Source organism: Patagioenas fasciata, chromosome 4 (genome assembly GCF_037038585.1).
Source record: "Patagioenas fasciata isolate bPatFas1 chromosome 4, bPatFas1.hap1, whole genome shotgun sequence".
NCBI lineage: Eukaryota > Metazoa > Chordata > Aves > Columbiformes > Columbidae > Patagioenas > Patagioenas fasciata.
Window position 1 is genome coordinate 28,102,923 of NC_092523.1, and position 19,573 is coordinate 28,122,495.

At 37.5% G+C, this 19,573-nt stretch overlaps 1 protein-coding gene across 5 annotated transcripts in view; it reads right to left on the minus strand.

Moving 5' to 3' along the window:
- The window catches only part of CORIN (corin, serine peptidase), a 143,256-nt gene that overhangs the window by 94,847 nt on the left and 28,836 nt on the right, over positions 1-19,573 (minus strand). For all 5 annotated transcript variants that reach the window (XM_071807457.1, XM_071807456.1, XM_071807455.1 and 2 more), the window contains one exon: positions 17,815-18,258. In XM_071807457.1, coding sequence (XP_071663558.1) covers positions 17,815-18,258 — 444 coding nt within the window. The remainder of the gene's footprint in view (positions 1-17,814; positions 18,259-19,573) is intronic.

A 19,573-nucleotide genomic window follows, 5' to 3' on the forward strand; every position in this document is an offset into this window, starting at 1 on the left:
GCAGCTGAAACAGTGCTTTGGCACAATGTGTCCTCACTGCCCAGCACCATAAAGCACTTTGAAAGTGCTAGGAATATTTGAACTGCAGCATCAGAGTCAATTACTTTCTGATGAAAAATTTAAAAACATCTTTACTCTAAAAATGGATGAATAAATTTGGTGCAAGTCTGCAGTCTGAACGTATCCATTTTCTAACTTCCGGTATAAAACCTGATCTAGGATCTTTCCTCCCAGCATCGGCCACGTTAAATGTAATGCAGTTAAGTGCCATCAGATAATGCCAATGTGAACTGGCCTAGATCCCAGCTTGGGTATATTTTTACTAGGATCATCATAGCAGATCTGCAAAACAAGCCTTGGTCTCAGGTATAAAAAAAACACATAACATGGTGTACAAGAGTGCTTGAAGAGGAAAGTATGCAGCCTGATTTTCATATCCCAGGCCAAGTTTGCTGATATTTCAATTAGAGAATAATCTTTTAATCAGAGCAACTTTTACAGAACATCTTTAAGAAGTTTATGGAAAAACAAGCAGTGTTCAATTTACAGCAGCGATCACCACCCACTTTGTTACAGAACTCAGCTTAGTACCCTCTCAGCAGTTAGTTGCACAGTTACAATCCATAATTTCACTGGTAAAGCCTCAGTAAACCCCAAGAAAATTGGCAACATTCACCTGGTACATTCATAGCAAAAGCTTCCCCCAATGTGGAATGAAATCTCACCTTTAATCTTAAAATGTCTTGAAATTTTCTACGAAGCCCATTAGCTAAACTCATCCATTCTAACTTAGAAACTTGTCTATACTTACCTACAGCAGCAATTAGCAGACTTCTTGAGATAGGAATGACCTTCAGCAAATCAAGTTTTTTTTCCAGTCCCAAGTTCCCACCTTCTCCTGATCTTAAAAGATCTTTTGAGTCTGCTTGATTTCACAATCTCATATGTGAGACATATGAAGCTATAGAATGCCCTTTCTACCACCTCCTGTTATTATTGAATATCTGGATTGACATTGACTTTTGCTCCAGATCAAAGGAGCATGGCATTCCACCTAGCATCTGGTCTTTTCATCAAAGTTTCTTTCCAAAACTCATTACTGTAATGTCTCCAAAAATGTTAATATCTCTTTTAATTTACTATGACATCTTGATACATTTTTCATTTCCATTAAAACGGAAGATAAACAGATTTTGTTGGCCTCTCTCCAGCTATGAATTTGTCATGTACAGTCCACTTAAGACTCAACATCTCATATTGCATTTCAGATGTTTTCTCTAACTCAGAGAAGGCATCCAAATCAGTTATTTTCTTCCGACATACTTCAACAGATGCCAGGAACTAGGATCTATCCTTCACCATCCACCCAGCAGAGAAATCTACAAACTGTTTTCTCCTTAGTTCAACTATCATGACCTAAAAACCCAGCAGAGAAATCTACAAACTGTTTTCTCCTTAGTTCAACTATCATGACCTAAAACCAACTATTTCACAACAAGCATAGACTCTGGAATTTTTTCACATGAATGCTGGCTTGAAAACATGATTTCCACAACTCACAGAAGCCTCTGTTTCCTGACACGAGGGACAACTTGGCTGCTGAGTGTCCACACCAGGTGGCTGTTCCCTTCTAAAGACATTCTCAGGCCCTTCCTTCCATTTTTTTCACACTCCTACAAAAGTGGCAAGTTTGTTCTCTTCTAGGTCATGTTATACTGTAACAGAACACACTAGCCAATCCTTACAGAACCATACACGTCATACTATCGCATCTTAAAAAAAAAAAAAAAAGAAATATATAAAAATATATATATACACACACACACATTCTGGAAGAAAACTGCCAAAATTTCTAAAATTAGTAAGGGTGCTAGTTGGGTACCCTTTTAAATCCTTGGAAAAAATACAGTAAAATGCAAGGTAACAGACCTTTAGAAATTTATGAAACTAATTATGTGGTAAAAGACTAATAAAATCAAAGCAGTAGTGGTGTCATTCTCATACGCTTTAGCACTACAAGAAAAGTAAGGTCTGAAGGAAAAGCTAGTTTTAATACAACACCTGATATAGACAGAATAAAGTATTATTAGCATTTCTGACAAAGGAAAATTTAGACAATGGCTTATAGTGGTTTACAAGTGTCCTCTGGTCTTGAGAGTTCCAGCAACGGCTAAAACATATCATACCAACCTTCGGCTAAAAGCTTCCACTGTGTTAACTACTGTTTTTTCTCTCATGTATATAATTAATTTCTCACAATTAAAATAAAATTTAGACATCACTTCTCGTATTCTATTTCCCTGGGTTTTGCTTCCTCTTACATGATCTAGTGGGAGGATTATGCCCAACAAAACTTGCCTGTTTTTCCCAGATTCCTCAGTACGGGGTATAGGTGGCAATGGCGGGACTGCAGGGTGGACTCTGTGAGAAGCGGTCAGAGCATCCCCACGCTGGGCACAGCTGGGTCCAGCTGATGTGAACAGACCCACTGCAAGGCAAAGCTGAGGCCCTCAGCCATGATGGCAGCACCTCAGGGAAACTATGTTTAAAAAAAGGTAAACTTCCGCACAGGGGGGTGATGTAAAAAGAAGTGTGAGAAATAATCCTGTGAACACTGAGGTAAGAGAAGAGGAGGGAAGGAGATGCTCCAGACCAGAGATTTCCCAGCAGCCCATGGAAAAGGCCCCAGTGAAGCAAGCATCCACCTGGGGAGAACTCCTGGCCAGAGCAGATGGGTACGTCCTGAAGGAATTGCAGCTTGCAGACAACCCATGCTGGAGCAGGCTCATCTTGAGGGACTGTAGCCCACAGAAAGGACCTACATAGGGGCTGTTCTGGAAGGACTGCTGCCCACGCAGGGACCGAACACTGAAGCAGGTGAAAGTGTGAGGTGGAAGAAGCAGCAGAGCGGAACTGTTATGAACTGAGCACAACCACATCCCCATGCTCCTGTGCCACTCACAGCAGTGAGGAGGTATAGGAGATGCGAATGAAGGAGCAAAGCTGAGCCTGGGAAGAAGGGTGGGGTGAGAAGAAGGTGTTTTAGGTTTTTGTATTTTTTTCACACCATCCAACTCTATTTTTAATTGGCAATACATTAAATTAATGTCTGTTCTGCACCTGATGACAAGTGGTACGTGATCTCCCTGTTTTTCACTCAACCCAAAAGATTTTTCTTTTTGTGTTCTCCCTCCACTGTCCTGTTGAGAGGAGGGAGAGAGAGAGTATCTAGGTGGATATATGACAGCTGCCAAGGGCAACGCACCATAGTCTAATAAAAATACTCTTTCTTTTAAAATTCAAGTAACAGGAAAGAATAATTGAAAACACTAGAACAATTCTACAAAGGCAATTTAGTTTTGCCTCAAGCATTGACGTACTGTCTTTTAAAACCTTTTCTTTAGCTATCCCAGATCCCACTTAGCCATGTCAGATTTGGATAATCTTTACGTGTTTCTCACTGCATGATGTTCCCATGTTGGGGAAGATAAACCCTATGCCAACTGAGCAGACCTTCAACAGAGTGTCATGTGGAAAAAATTCAGTGAAGTTGGGAGAGGAAGCCTGAGAGAAAGGGAAATGATAGGTCATCTTTCTGTATGGAGAGTTGAACAGAAGCAAGAAAAGACAAGGACACATCAAAGATGTAGTAACGGAATGAGGTCATTTGGATAGTTCCTACTATGGGATAAAACCCTGATGCATCTTTCTGTCAGGCTACATTCATTATAAGAGTATAAATTAGAGGAAGACAAAACATGGACAGAAAACCAAAATCAAGCTGTGGAAGGAAACAGATTTTAAAAACCCTAAGTCTTAAATTCTTTTCAAGTCTGATCAACATCTCTGCATCATTTATACTGCTTCCTTCAGTATAAAATTTCCAATTATTCCAAAAAGTACTCTGTTCGCTATTCTGCAGCTGTTCGTATCAGGACGTATTTTGAATCACAGCTTGAAAACAATGAAGAAACTTCACAGAGAGTTTGGCCATAGTACTCAAAATATACCAGTCAAACTAAGTCACAATTTTATTCATACTTTCAGGTTGGATCCAGTTCACTTGGTTTTGTTTTTAAATCAGCCAGTTAAGGAACAAAATTTTCTTAATTTCCTTTTTAATATTTCCCCTTCAAGACTCCTGAAAACATTTGTCTTTCAGACATGTCCTAAATTTGCTGTTGTAACTAGTGAGACAAATAATTAATTTAACTTCTTCAACAATGTCAAGCTCTTCAGTGTCTGAATGACTCTTGCCAAGTGTCGGAGACCTCTGTTGTCTTCTCTCCAGAATCCTCCTTATGCTGTATGCAGTGGAAAGTACTCTTTATATGACTTAACCTCTTATGTAATTACATTTCTTTTCATTTTCTCTCTTTACTTTCCCTTCACTTTCTATATTACAATGTCAGCTTCATACTATAATTTCTGCAATCTTGTATTGTCAATATAGCTCTTATTTTCAGATAGAGTTTGTATGTCCCTATTTATATACTTTCTTCACTATCCAAGACATAAAAATCATTACCTATAATGAGTGCATTTTACCTCTCAATAATGAGAGCAACTTAAAGAGTGCAACTTATCTTTCAACGCATCCCACTTTGCTTGTGTTTCTTCATTATTTTTTTCTACTTGGATTTCATCCAACATTTTTGCACTTAAATACTTATGGTTTAGATAAGATTTTTTTAGAATTGCTTGCGCAAGAATTTAAAAATAAGGTATTCAGATACAAATCATTTGTGTCTATTTTAAAATATATATTAACTGGGTGGGTTTTTTTTTTTGCATTGTTATGTTAGGCTTAAGGAACCCTCACACTTTTATGTCTCCTCTCAGTACCACCTTTTCCCTCATGGAATGCTGAAACACTTAGAATACAAATACTGTAGATGCATTTTTATCTAAATAACATACTAAACAGTTGTTGTAACCAGGGTACCTAATCATCCTTCCAAAATTAAATCTATCCAAATGAAAGGATGACATTTGCTTTATAAGCAGTTCAGAATTACGTATGTTGATGAAAACATTACAAATAAAAAGAGTATTTTTAACTTTGTTTTCCTGTTTATTTCAAAGCACTAAACTGAGTATTTGAGGCTACCATATCAAGATTTAAGCTCTTTAACTGGATATTCAAAATGAGACATCCAGTTCTGAAAGGCATTGAACATTCACAATACATAAAGTTTTAAATTAAAGCTTCACCTAATTAGAGGTTCACCACCCTAATAAACACTGGTTGGATTCCTCAAATCAGAGGTCACGTGTTTGGGAAAAGTTGCAGAGCCTCTCTGGCAGACCATGGATAATTACGGGAATTAATGAGTTTAGTGCTGTGCTCTAGATCTCATAAGAAACTGCTTAAAATTCTTCATATCCCTGTATGTGGGGATAAAAAGGTAGACACAGAATAAGTGGACAATTTTTTCAGAACTACTAAACACCAACAGACCCCATTCAAATCAACAGGGGAGGTAGGTGCCAACTACATTTTAGAAAGCACTGACTTTTGAATATTTGGAATTCAATCCTGAGGCTAGACAGATTCTCTGCTGACAGTTTCTTTTAAGCATGTGCTGAAGGCTTTCTCAATAGGGATGAATTTAGCATATGCTCAAGTGTTGCTCTAAATAGTTGCCTTCCCTTTTTAAATGTGTCACTCTCTTGATCTCTGTTGCTCCTTATGATTTTATGTAAGCCAAGACACATTGCCACCATAATACCAGAAAAATAAAAAGTTTGTTAAAGAGACATCTATAAATGAAGCAGGTTCCAAATTCTTTATGGCAAGGCAAGTGGTGTGAAAGAAATTAGAGTAACACAATGAATGAAGAACATTTGAATGTCATTTACTCATCTCTGGTTCCTACTAGGATTCTTTCCAATTGCATGTATTCCTTTTGTATCTATTGAGGTACATTTGCACAAATCAAAACAATATTTCAAATTTCTACTCAAACTGGTGCCTAAACAGGAACATCATGTACATAATACATGTCTTCTGCCTTTGATTGGCTCAAAACTTCTGTTAGGAATGTTGGCACAATTCACTTTGACAACGGTATTAAGTAAGTATTTTAGGATATCTGGATAGGAGTAATTTTAAGAGTGATTCCATGAGAAAAAGAAAAAAAAAGTTGTAGTGAATAAGCTTATTTTTTAAGACTCTCAGTTACAAAACCATTTGCTTCTTAAGTTTCAGGCTTTATAAGTTTTATTAACAGCTCCTGTGTAGTCATTGCATTTGGTACTAACTTAGCTAGCGTCAGAGCAGAGTCAGCTCAGCCAGGAGACAGCAAACACCAATGCAGGAAAAGAAGCATGCAGCACAGCATGGCTCTGAGCAAAGGGAACAGGGACACCTTCTCAGCACTGCTAATACCTAAATGAAGCCAAGACAACTGATAATAGCTTATGTGGAGAAAAAGGAAACCAGCTTTTGAACAGCCAACCCCATCTGCAGATCTGAAATAGAAGTGAGACTCCAAGAGTATCTGAAAACAATTGCTGTGCATTTAACTTGGTTCAGCTAATTAATTATACAATTTGAAAGGAATGAGTGATTCTCAACTCCCCCTCGTGTTCCACAGGTACCAAAGGGAGAGGTGATAAGGCTACTGACCACCTGCAGAAGAAAAACAATTCATTATCTCCCAGATCACAGAGAGGGGATTAGCCAGGAGGGAAATAAAACGTGATCACATTTTAGATCAGAGTTGAAATGTTATCACAATTTTTTAAGGTAATCTGTACCAGCTGCTGTACAGTGGAAAACCACAGCCAGTCTGCACCAGACACTTCTTGCTCAGCTCAGAGTTTAATGCAGTCATAAATTCTAACCCAGTTATTCTCCTGACCAAAGTATATTACAGAATGCTGGACTCTTCATCAAGCAACCTTTTTTTGGAACCCCACTTCTTTCACCAAGGTCCTTCCAGATGCTCCCCTTTTTGGCTAAGGCACATACTTGCTTCTTTAATCCCTTAGGCAGGCACACCTGAGAGAAGGTAAGCTCTTTAGCCAAAGCTGAGGCTGAGTACCAAGCCCCCATGAGGTGTGAGCCGGACTGTATTCCAGATCTGGTATTTTGATTAGGCATTTCCTAATTACCTGATTCTTTGGTGAAATTGGAGACATATTTCTAAGAACCTACCATTAAATATACAAAAGGCACAAAATGACATTAATTTTAGGATTAGATCTATCATTAGAGACCAGTTTCCATGGCATATAAGGTTGGACAGGATTTTGCTATTGTTTTGAAACATGTGCATGACTTTAGTTGTCCTGACAGGCTTTGTTAAAAAAAAAAAAAAGTTAAAAAATTGGCAGCTTCCTCAAGACCCAGGCAGGCATCCAGATGGTTTTAGGTAATGGGAGGGGTTTTTATATTTCTTTTTTTTTAGCAAATGTGTTTTCAATAAGTGAAAATGAATGCCAGTTTGATTGACAACATTTAATTATGCATCAACACTGTTACGTTCAAAACAAAAAAAAAAAAAAACATGCTGTGCTTTGTAAAAGACTCACAATCATTGAGATATCGAGCAGGCTACAAATACGTCAGTACAGAAACAGGCTGTGCCTGAGCTGTGCCAGTTGTCTTTGGTCAACTGCCACTCTAAAATAGCTAAATTACTCTTCTGATCTGTTCAGTAAGAAATTAGAACTCTTTTTTTCTAAGTGTACCTCACAATGATGATAACTTATGCTCACCTCACTTTCAGACAAAATTAACACAGCAAATCCCTCCTTGCAACATCTGACCAGAAACTAAGAGCAGAACACAGCACAACACTTGCTAAGCACAACACTACAAGTACACAAAACCCCCTTTGCAAACGCCAGCGTCCTGCTCAGCAGCTTGCAGGTGGAGCTTAAGAAACAGGTGTTGATCTTTAAAGCCCTGGCTAACTAAGAGCTGATCAATCTAACGAATTATTTCTTTCCCTATGGAAAACTCCCACAACTATGTTTGTCAAAGGTATTCACGTGCTTGTTTCATTATGGCATAGATAGTAATTGTCTATAAAAGATTGTTTGTGTTAGCCAGAAATACTACAGCCTAGATCTTCTGAATTTGATAGCACATTTGGCAAAGTATATGTTGCAGAACATGATATACAGCTTCCTGGGCCCTTTCTTTAGTCTGAAGGGCTGCTACTGACTATTATATCAATGGAATTTTCTTTTGAGCACTATATTTTAAAATTACTTAGTGGTGGCCTAATTCTCTTTCTACTGTTAGAGTTTGAATACTTCTGTTCACAGACAAGCCCACCTGTCTACATTAATGGAGTTATTCCTTAGAGTTCCAGTTACACTACTTGATCCTTGAGAGCAAAGAAGAATGTTGACAAACTTTTACAGCCTGAGCAATTAGAGGTCAACGCTCCTCCTCCCTTTTTTTAATGTGTAAAAGGATTAGATAAATATGCAGGTGTTTAAGAGCTTAACACAACTATGATGAGGTTTGCTATAACTGTACGCCAGTTCAGCTTGCATCTAAATCTTATGAACATGGTGCTTGCAAGTTGCTTGTGCAAACTGAGATTTTTTAAATCCTCATACTTAATTGCTTTTCCCAGAGTGGAAAGTCCATTTATTTCTTTCACAGAATTCCACTAATAAATACAGATAGCTTGCTTGAATGCTGTCTTTTACAGTTCATTGTTTAATTTCCTCTGTTAGTTACACAGAGAGAAATGACAAGCTGCCCCATGAAAATTGGGGCAAAATAATCTCAAATATAGTTAAACAAGCTGGAATGTTAAAGTTTTTTCAGCCATGCAAAATGTTCATGTTCTGTTCCAAATGTACAAATATTTTATTACTCTAGAACCATAGAAATACTGTTTGAAAGAGTCCTCTGGAGATCTCTAGCCAACTTGCTGCTCCAAATGAGATTTCCAGCAGCACATTGTCACCCAAGACTTGGGCTGTGTCTTGGAAACACCTAAGGACAGGGATCCCACAGCCTCTCTGGGAAACAGGTTCTACCACTGTATTACCCATCCAGTAAAAAAGCTTTTCCTAATTTCTAGTCTGAACTTCCACTATTTCATTTCATTGGAGAGTATCATTAAGATTTTTTTTTTAATTATTAGTCATAATAAAGGTGAGTAACACAGATTTTGTGTATAGATTAGTAGTTAAATTAATCTTTAACTGCATTGGGCTTTTATCACTTTCTCAAATCCCCATCCCCATAATGACCTCAAATCATGGTATGTTGTTCTTGAATTTCACATGACTGTGAAAGATGACAGTTACTGTAAAATCACTTTGTGTTGTATCCGTACTTTGACCTTCCAGTTTTTAGACAAAGTTCAGATATTACCATTTTATATTAATGATGGCTCTATACCCACACCTGGATGCATTCTATCTATTGTAATCCATAACAGACCATGCAGAAGCATAAAGTAGATCAACTTTAATCAAACATAAAATCACATGCTGCTATCAGATGTAAGGTGTACCTTTGGAAATAAAGTGATCAATCATAATATAGAACACAACATGTACTAACATCATCTTTTTGTTGAAATAACCACATAAATATTTTTTTTAATAGATTCAGATAAGTTGATGGATCTGAAGTCAGTGGCTGCAATTCTCAGCCAATTATCTTAAGATAGGTTTTGTTTCATTGTTCCCATCCTTGAAAGCTTCATGTCAGGCTGGGAGTATGACTTCTTGCTTAACTGACTTCATGGTCAGTTCATGGTTCAATTTTGACCACAAATATCTGCTTAAACTACAAGCAACAAAGACTAAAAAAAAAAAAAAACACAAAATGGATGCATAATAGAGTTGAAAAGACTTCTGTTCTTTAAAGTTTTAAAGACGCACACATCCATAACTCTAGAAGCACACACACATCATTTAAAGACTAGAACAAAGCTGACTAAGTAGGTATTTCCAAGAATGGAATCTCCCTCTCTAAAGTAAACCATGCTGCTGAAAAAACAGAGTAAAGATACAGGGAAATGCAAAGTGGGGGTGGGGGGAGGGTGTGATATTTATTTATAGTACTCATTACAGTACTAATCACAACAAATAAATGAGGTCTCTTAGATATCTTGTAGAAAATATTGTTTCATCAGTGTGCATTTGGACAGATGACAATCTACAATCAGAGCAGTTGCTGTAAGAAGCCATGAATTTATGAAAGAGAACAGAAATCACAAGTTTAGCTAGAGGTAAATATATGAAAACGTTAGCAACCTCATTACAATTCTCACACAAGTATTTGAAGTTTTTGGCAAATTTAAAATTGCCTGAGAACAGCACTGCACCAGGTGATAAAAACTAGTAATGTTTTCCTTTCTTAAAAACATAAACTGTAATAAAAATCTGTCTATATATATATATATGTCTATATATTTATGACTTTTAAGAATCTTTTGGATTCCAGCTAATACATCTTACATATCAGAAACGTAAGGGTTTCCTTGACAAGCTACACCCAGGCACTCATATGAAATAGCAACGGTGGAATCAGCAAACTGATGAAAACCACATTCTTGCTATCGAATTTAGTGAACATTCACCACACATTCCTCTTGTAAGTCACTAATTTTGCTGTGTCAACTGCAATTTTAATTTTAAATTTCTGCTAGACAAGAAAACCTGAATGGCTTTAGTAATTATTTTGACTACTAAAAAAAAAAGTCACATTTTTTTAATAAGGACCACATTTCCAAAATTTTCAGCAGTTTTTTTCACTTTGTTTCTTTAATTTTGAGAGAAAATTTAGGTGTAGGTGAGAGAAAGAAATAGAAAGTACTGCTGGAAGAGAAAACACTCTCAGGCATGAACTCAAGCACCAACAAAACTAATAGTTACTGTATTAGTCTACTCATGCTTGCATTTGAATTAAAAAAAAACCCACAGTAGAGTGGCTAAACTCCTGGCCTGGAATTTGGGAAACCGCTGTTTATGTTCTTCTATGCCAATCTGAAAAACAAAACCCATTTTCCCTTCAGGAGAAAATAATGTTTTAACATTTTGGTGGGGTTTTTTTGAGGACAAGAATACCCCTAAAAGATCTACCATGGATCTACTGCTGCTATTACTACTTAAACAATTGGGTCTATTCCAACTCGTATAAGCAATTAAACATAAATTGAGCTAGAAGACATAGTGATCTATTAGATCACTGTTTCAGATATTGAGGATTAGGAAGATGCAAGCCTATGGTCTGACATAGGATGCAGGTACTGGATACCTTTACTTCAGAAGGAAAAAAAAATGTCTTTAGTATGAGCAGCACAAGGCAGGGAGAGAGAGGCAGGGAATTTCTTGTTTCTGTGCCACATGTGACATATCCCATCCACCTACCCTCGAAGTGGTTCTCATATTGCACTTTTCTACCAAACAGAAAGCTGTGCCAGAGTAGTTTTCTGTAGATCCTGGTAGTGGCATAACACCAAATACAAACTATGAAATGTTGAGTAGAGACAGATTTATTTTGTGTCTAAATTAAACATGGTTAAATGACAATAAAGAGGATTAGGACAACCTCTAGGGTGAACAGGGGATTGCAAATAAATCAAATTGCTCAGTTTCAGAGTGGTGCCTGAAAAGTGAAAAGACTCTACGGTCTTCTGCATAATAAGAACATTTGTTATCTAGGAAAAGAGTAAAAGATGCAAATAAGCAAACATAAATTACTTTTTAAAGCATTTCAGAAGTCCTCTGATATAGTGACTCACTTTTGTGAAAGCACTTTTCCACTTTATTATTTCAAGCAGACACTTAGGGCTCAGGGTTTTTTTTCACCTTCTTGCCCACTTGTGCAAGTGCAAGGAGCAGCTGAACAGGAACAAAATTCATGTTCATTTGGGACACGTGCCTTTTCCTAGCACTCTGTAAAGTACATCTAGAATAACCCAGAGCTGAAAACAAAACAAACAAAACACAGGTCCCTTATCCCTATCCACCTTGCTCTTTACACAGTTCTTTTCCTAATTAAAGATGCAGAGGCCCAGGGTTCTTCCCTGAGTTCTGCTCCTCAGGTGACAGCCTCTGCAGACCACTTCTTCTGCCACCAGCGCCACCTCCCACTAGCAGACACGGGGCTACGCCACGCTCCTCCTCGGCAGCTGCCGCTTCCCGTCCTCTCAAACCAGACGGTGCCTGTGCCCGCGTTCCCTCCTCGGGAGCGCCCTAGGCCCCGCTCCCGGCCCGCTGCGGGACGCAGGGTCGCCGGCAGCGGCAGCAGCTCCCCCTGGTGGCGGCGGCGGCGCGGCTGGACAAGCGGCGCTGAAGCCGATGTGGCTCAGCGGCAACAGCCACAGGCCGCAGGAACCGTTTCGGGCATCAAGGAGACCTGCCGGGGCTTCTGGGGCCGTGCTGCGGGACGGGCCATGCTCTCTCAGCTCCTCACGGTGACGGAGCCTGCTGGGGTGAAGGGTGATGCCAAGCACAGAAAGGTACGGCAGAAGGTCAAGCTTGGTCATGTTACTTTTCATGTTAGGATCTGAACACTGCCACAGTTCTCCACTGAAAAGTCTTCTGTGCAATGGCAGAGGTGTTACTATGCTGACTGCTAGGAGAGAAGTATGAGAGACTTGGCACAGAAAAAAAGGATATTAAATACACATATGCATCAATATCAGTGAGTGGAAGAAACAAAATCAGATACTTAATATCTCGTGTCCCAGTGCATATTCCATTAGTTTAACGGATGTTTTTCTAGGAAGAATGTCAACCCTCACTCTCCTTCTTCCTTCCTGTCTCCACAAATCAGCAGTATTACAAACCAGGGAGTCTGCTCCATTTGAAATGAAAACATCCCGCTCAGTCTCGTACACTTGAGATCTCTCCTACTCAGTCTCCCACTTTACTGCCTAACTGCAGCCTACTTTTTTTTAAAGATAAAAAGGTACCAATAAAATTGTACTGATACTTATCTTGGAAAAACATCCCTTATTCTTTAAGATAATTACTATTTTGTATATGGTTCTTTTTCTGTCAAGCATTGACTGACAGATGAACAGAATATTACTGCATACACTTTGAAATTCCGTTAATATACAGTACTGCAACTATTGGTTCACCTAAGACTCCTTTTCCTGATGTTTTTGCTATCAGAAAACTCTCCAATGAATCACCCATGTGACTTAGGACCATGGCCCATGCCTTCAGAAAACATTTAAACATCAACTCACACAAACTCAAATCTCTGAACAGGAAAAACATACTCCACTTGCTTTCCAACAGAGGGGTAACACAGGATACATTTAATTCATAAGCTGGCCTTTGGTAGGGGCCAGAATTATATGTTCAAGAAAAATTCTAAGAATTTAGGGCAAACATAAGGAACAACAACCTAGGAGTATAACAACAACTTCTGGCAACCTAAAAGTTTGAACCTTTACAAGTCAGAGGTTAGAACTGGACTATTGTGTAAGAAAGCTCCCAACAGACCAACCCCTCATGAAGTTCTCCAAGCATTTTCATACTTTCTGTTTTTCTCATCATCCTATGGCAATGAGTTCCACAACATAGCTACATAGTCTGTGAATATGTATCTTTTTTAACTTACTGTCAATAAGTGGGGGGGGGGGGGGGGGAAAAGGCACCTACTGATATAATGAAAAACAGTAACTGTTTCCTGTTCTATTTCTTCAAGACACTCAAAATTGTATGGATATCTACCACAACCACTTATTCTTCAGCCAGCTGCTTTGCAGGAGGCAAACAGTATCTTGCTCCTATTTAGTGCCTCCACACATCTAAGCCATTCCATTTCTCTACTGGTGTGGCTTTCTGCTATTTGCCTTTAACAATTCGATATAATGAGATTTTCTATTTTGTTCTTCACAGAGTTCATGATGACACCTAACCCCCTCTTTGCCTTCTTGACAGTCATGGAGCCAGAATGGTGTCTGCAGCAAACTGTAGGTCTTCTGGGGTTTTTTGTGGCAAAGCTGAGAGTCCAGCACTGTATTACACAGAGTTAGGGTTGTTTCCCACTCTCTAGCATTCTTTTGCACCTATTGGCACAAAGTCATCTAAACATTTTATCAGTCACTATGAGACTTCTCCACTATGAGACCTTTATGTGATTCCCAGCTATTCATTTTAGACAGATAATTCTGTATTAGCAGAAATGTTCTTACTTGACTATTCACTGCTTTCCCAGACCACAAAACCCGTAAGACTCCATCAGTAATCTTATTCACTGTGGAGCCTAACCATTTATTCTTATTTTTCCTTCTGTCTTTAATGAGTAGTCGGTCTGTGAGAAGAGTCTCTTTTAGACTTCTCCATGAAGACGCTTGTTAACAGCATTTTTAAAAGCCAAGTATGTTGTATTAATCAGCATTTTCACTGACTCCTTCAAATAACTTTTTAATAGAGTTGTGAGGCATTGCTTCCCCTTGCAAAATGGAAATAAACTTCTTCATCTCTTCCTTATTGTATCATGCATTTCCATTTATCCGCCAATCTATTCTTTACTAGAATTTCTGCCAAAGAACTTCTTTCTTCTTCAAGGTCTTCTCAGATAATTGATGTCATATGTGCTAAATTTCATTCCTCTCCAGTTAGTAACTCAGCAACGTCTTACTTGTGTTATTTTAAAGTCTTGACTGAATACCATATAGTCATAATGTTTATTCTTTATCTTATCAATGTGTTCTAATGTCTTTTATTAAAGCTACGGTTCACAAGTAAAGCAAATCCAGTGCTAGGGATACTAACACCAGAACAAAAACATTACAGCCACATGAATGTCAGTTCAAACATGTTCTGAGAATTTTGTCTGGTTGGTTTTGCACTGGCAATTTCTATGTCGTATGACATACCATTTGCCTTTTAACACCCTGCATAAAACCAGTACAAACTCCAAATTGTGCAGCATGCTTACTAAATCAACAGAAATGCACTCCCCTGCCCCTATTTTAACCAGATGAAACTCGTACTGATGGATTATCTGCTAGTGTGCATTTATGATGATGGAACATCAGCCTCACAGTTCATTTGGCGATTCATTTCCTTATAAAATATGACTAAAAAGCTCAAACCTCTGTTTTACATGGGTTCAAAAGTGATTACAGAAATTCATGGGAGAACATTCATCAGGACTCACTGCAGATTATTAGAATCTGCTACCATATAGTGTTGAAGTGTCTCTGTATGCTGGGCCTAGTTTACTCTTCTTTAGGCAGTGCTAACGGTCACAATTGGATCCAGATGCTAAGTAAGACAGACTTGATTTGATCTACCATCGCTGTTCTCATTCGTCATTAAGCTGTACTTGTCCCCAAAAATTCTTTTTACTCCAAAAGGCTATTTCAGTCTTCCTATTCCAAAACTTATTTACATCTCATCTCCCAGCTCTTACCTTGGAGATATATATATATAGATATATAGATATATAGATATATATTTAATGTATCTACACAAAGAATTAAGGCAATGTCCACATGAATACAGATGAGGAAAACACCTGAAAGTGGAATCGAAGACTGAGTGGTTATTGATTAGTACCATACTAGCTCCTAATGTTTCTGACAGGGGGAAGAAAAACTAACTTCTCAGTCTGAGATTTTTTCTTGTTGTTTTTTAAAGAAATCTATGGTATTTCACATTTGTCTTTGAAAAACTTTTGTCCTTTCTTTTTACACAGAAGACACCACCTCACAGCAGCATCCAAAGTAGTCATATGCCTACTGAATTTACATACAATCATACTGCTGTTGGAATGAAGTACACTTACCAGAACACAGCACAACTTAAAAATATCTTCATAGGCTACAAATGGCTTTCTATATAATACCAAACCCTAAATATGTGAAAGTTTAGGAATCCAGACCTAAGGTTGTCCTGAGACACTGTAGCACTGTCCCTGCATCAGCATCCGAGGAGGGGAAGATATAACCTCCCATACACAGAATCTTATAGCATATATCTATACTGTATCTACCCAGTTACTAAGACTGCAACACAAAGACACCGTCTTCTAGAACAGGACAGTTAGACTCTACAATACATCAACGAAGACCTAGTTAAGAAAAACAGATGGTTTATTGCCCTACAGTTTTGCTCAGCAATGATCATCAAGCCACTAACTTTGTCCTTTGCTAAGGTAATTACTGAAAATCCTATGAGTTGGAGGTATCTGTAGTGTAGCACACTATAGAATCATAGAATGGTTTGGATTGGAAGAGACCTTAAAGTTCACTTAGTTCCAACCGCCTCGCCATGGGTGGAGACACCGTCCACTAGACCAGGCTGCTCAAAGCCCCATCCAACCTGGCCCAGAGCACTTCCAGGGATGCTTCTACGCTGTTCCTTGGCATGGTGATAATTAACCAAGTTACCAAAGATGGTAAATGAATTAATCACTAATAAGATACAAATGTGCATTTGTATCCAATTTTTTTCTGAGTTTGGGATGCAGGAAGAGAAAATAAGAGATAAATCTGTTTAAGAAAAATCTTTTATCAAACAGAACCTACAGAAATTGTGCACCATTCAAATGGCCTGTGAAGTCCAGGGGATAGTAACATACTGTGAATCAATGATTTGTCAGTATTTTCTTCTATTTTTGAAACCTAATTCATGAGTGAGAAAATAAGTTATCACTGAAATGTCCTGAAAAGGAATTTCTTCTGTGCATTAGGTTTTTAAAAAAATAAAATCTTACTCCAAGGTTTTCCCTACTTGTACTTCACTACAGAAAGAACAAGAAAAAAAGACATAACAGAGCTATTTCCCAACTTTTATCTGCCTATTAGATGATGGAAGGGTGGGGAAAAACTACTGAAGGGAGAATGCTTAAAACAAACAAACAAAAAAAAACAAACAAACACAGCAAAGCAAAAAATTTCAGATAACTAATATCAGGTCTTATAACTTCACTGAGCACAGAATCCAATAGAGGAATGACACACAGACCTGATCCTCAAAATAACATATAATTTAGTGGCCTCTGAGAAATTATCCCCACCATCAGGTACAGTATCTTCATTTTCATTTTACAGAAATTTTAAAAATACATTTAATAGAGTGTGCCACTCTTAGGTCACTATCTCATCTACTTCAGATCTCTCTATAACTTATTCTAAGTTTTGCTTTGTGCTCTGGAGGGATCAAGAGCAAATAAATGATATGCAGTTCAAGAGAAACAAATTCATTTGAATATGGTACCCTAGTGTTTCAGTTGTTAGCAACACAGTATCAAGGAACCTTTCACTACCACTGACATGATGAATCAATAAAATTATTGTGGCACTAATGAAATGCACCTACTTTCTAAGTCAAACAAAACAAAACAAAAGAAGGCACCTGAACCTGATCCTGAATCACATTTATTCTCTCTAGACATTTTTATTATAGTCCTCAAAAACGTCACTGGAACTTTATCACTACACAGAGAAACCGCTTCAGATTAATTTCTCTGTTGACACAGAAAAAGTTGTAACTGTAATTACTTCCCAAGTTCAGGGTGGTACTTTCCACATATATAATTTTAAAGAAACAGAAAATTCAATCTACAAACTGAATACGGCTTGCAATAACTCATTTTCAGCCTTGGTAAGCATGCATGAATATCACCATTTGAAGAATGTATTCGAAGTATTGATATCTAGAAGAATTTACTGCATCTTTTTCAATGGGGTTGATCAAATACTCTGATAAGAAACCAGTTGCTTGCAACATGGAATGTGCACAACAAACTAAATTATCAAAAGGGACACATACCTCAGAACTCACGGGAGCACACTGGGAAGCATGCCAACACTATGTGCTGTCAGAATTATGGAACCAAATAAAATGTAGACTTACTTTTTCTCTGATCCATGTTTTGTGACACAGACGGATGGGTAGGACTTAATACTGGCAGAGTGGCTATCCTGTCTGTGTTGCTAAAGGATGCATGTGTAGACCACAAAGTCACCTCCTCTGCAGTAGAAAATATCTGGGTGTCATCTTCGGACTCCTCTGCCAAAGCAGCATCATATGTAGGATGAGGACTGACTTGAGTTGTGAGAGCAAATGATTCTTGCTGGAAAGTGTTTCTGAATATACTTGAGTTCTTGTTCATTTGGTCAATGTGGGATGAAGGCGTGGTGGTCCAGGAAGAGGGCTGTGTGCTGAGATCCATTGTGGGATCAGTCTTGGAACTATTTTCAACCATGTTTGGCAAAAGAACATCAGATGTTTCAATGTCACCATTAACTGTGAGGACCTCACTTCCATTTGAATAAAAGCATGCTTTTTCTAACACCCCTGGAAGAAAATAAAAAAAGCACCAAAATTACCATCACCTGGAAGGACAAGTGTTACCCATTTGGTTTGGAAGGTTAATAACAAATATAATGGCACAGATTAAAAAAGTAATATTTATTTCAAAGTTAAAATTAAAGTGAACTTAAGTTAACAATTTAATGTAGCAACAAAATAACTGTAGCACATTGAAACAAAAGCTATGACTACTGTAGCATAAATAGAGAAACATATAAATAGATAAACAAATGCTTCCATTAAATAGAGATGTTTTAATCTTACTTGTAGTACATCACTGAACTCTTACATGTTTATAGAGTGTTATTCCAGGGATCTCCAACATGCATTCATTCTACCATAGCGTTAACAAGATTGGCAATACTATTTTTTTTTTTTTTTAATATTTAATTGTATCTTCTCTTCTTTTCATAGTAGCACCATCTTTGGAAAGCTAATTCTGAAGCTTCAAGGGAATCAATACATTATTAATATATTTTGTATTCACTAATATTTAAAATGGAAAGAGGTATTGTTTTTCTCTATATAGGATTATGGACTTTAACTACCACTGCTAAATATAGGTCCAAGAGTTCTTTGTCACTCTTCTCTGATATTGCATTTTAAATATCCAATTTTTTTTTTTCATTTCTGATATCATAGACAAACATGCACTTTGCTTAGTTGTATGTGTTGAACAGTTGCATGTAATTATAGTTCACAAATCAAACTAGCTGCATAACACTAAGGAGATGCATTCTATAAGCATCAGGGTATTCAAACTAAACAGTAAGAGAATCTATTTTTAACCTGTGATAATTATAGAAATTTTTAATTAATCTAAATAATATAGAAGGTATCTCAAACCTATATAGGACACGTAATTTGGTTATCCTTAATAAAAACTACAAATACCAACTCAATTTTTTTTAACCCAATATACTGGAGTCATGTTTCATGCTAGAAGAGCATCATCACTCTGTATTACAATATAAGAAATTTTTGGTAAACAGCAAAAGCAATTTTTGCCACTACCTAATCATGTAAAAGAGTTGAACAATATTAATAAACACAGTTCTGCTAAACTTGGTTGCAAATAGTGAAAAGGAATCCCATGAAACATAAAATCTCACAACTGTTTTTAAACACCGTGGCAACAACTGGTAATTTTAATAGCTTTTCTTGTTGCCTAACATTGATATTTAAGAATGCCTCTTGCGTGGTTTCAAGACAATAAAGTAAAAACAAGGGATTGAAGGATATTTGTCCTTTCAAAAATGGGACACAAATACAACAGTCTTTCCTTAGTCAAAATTAAAAA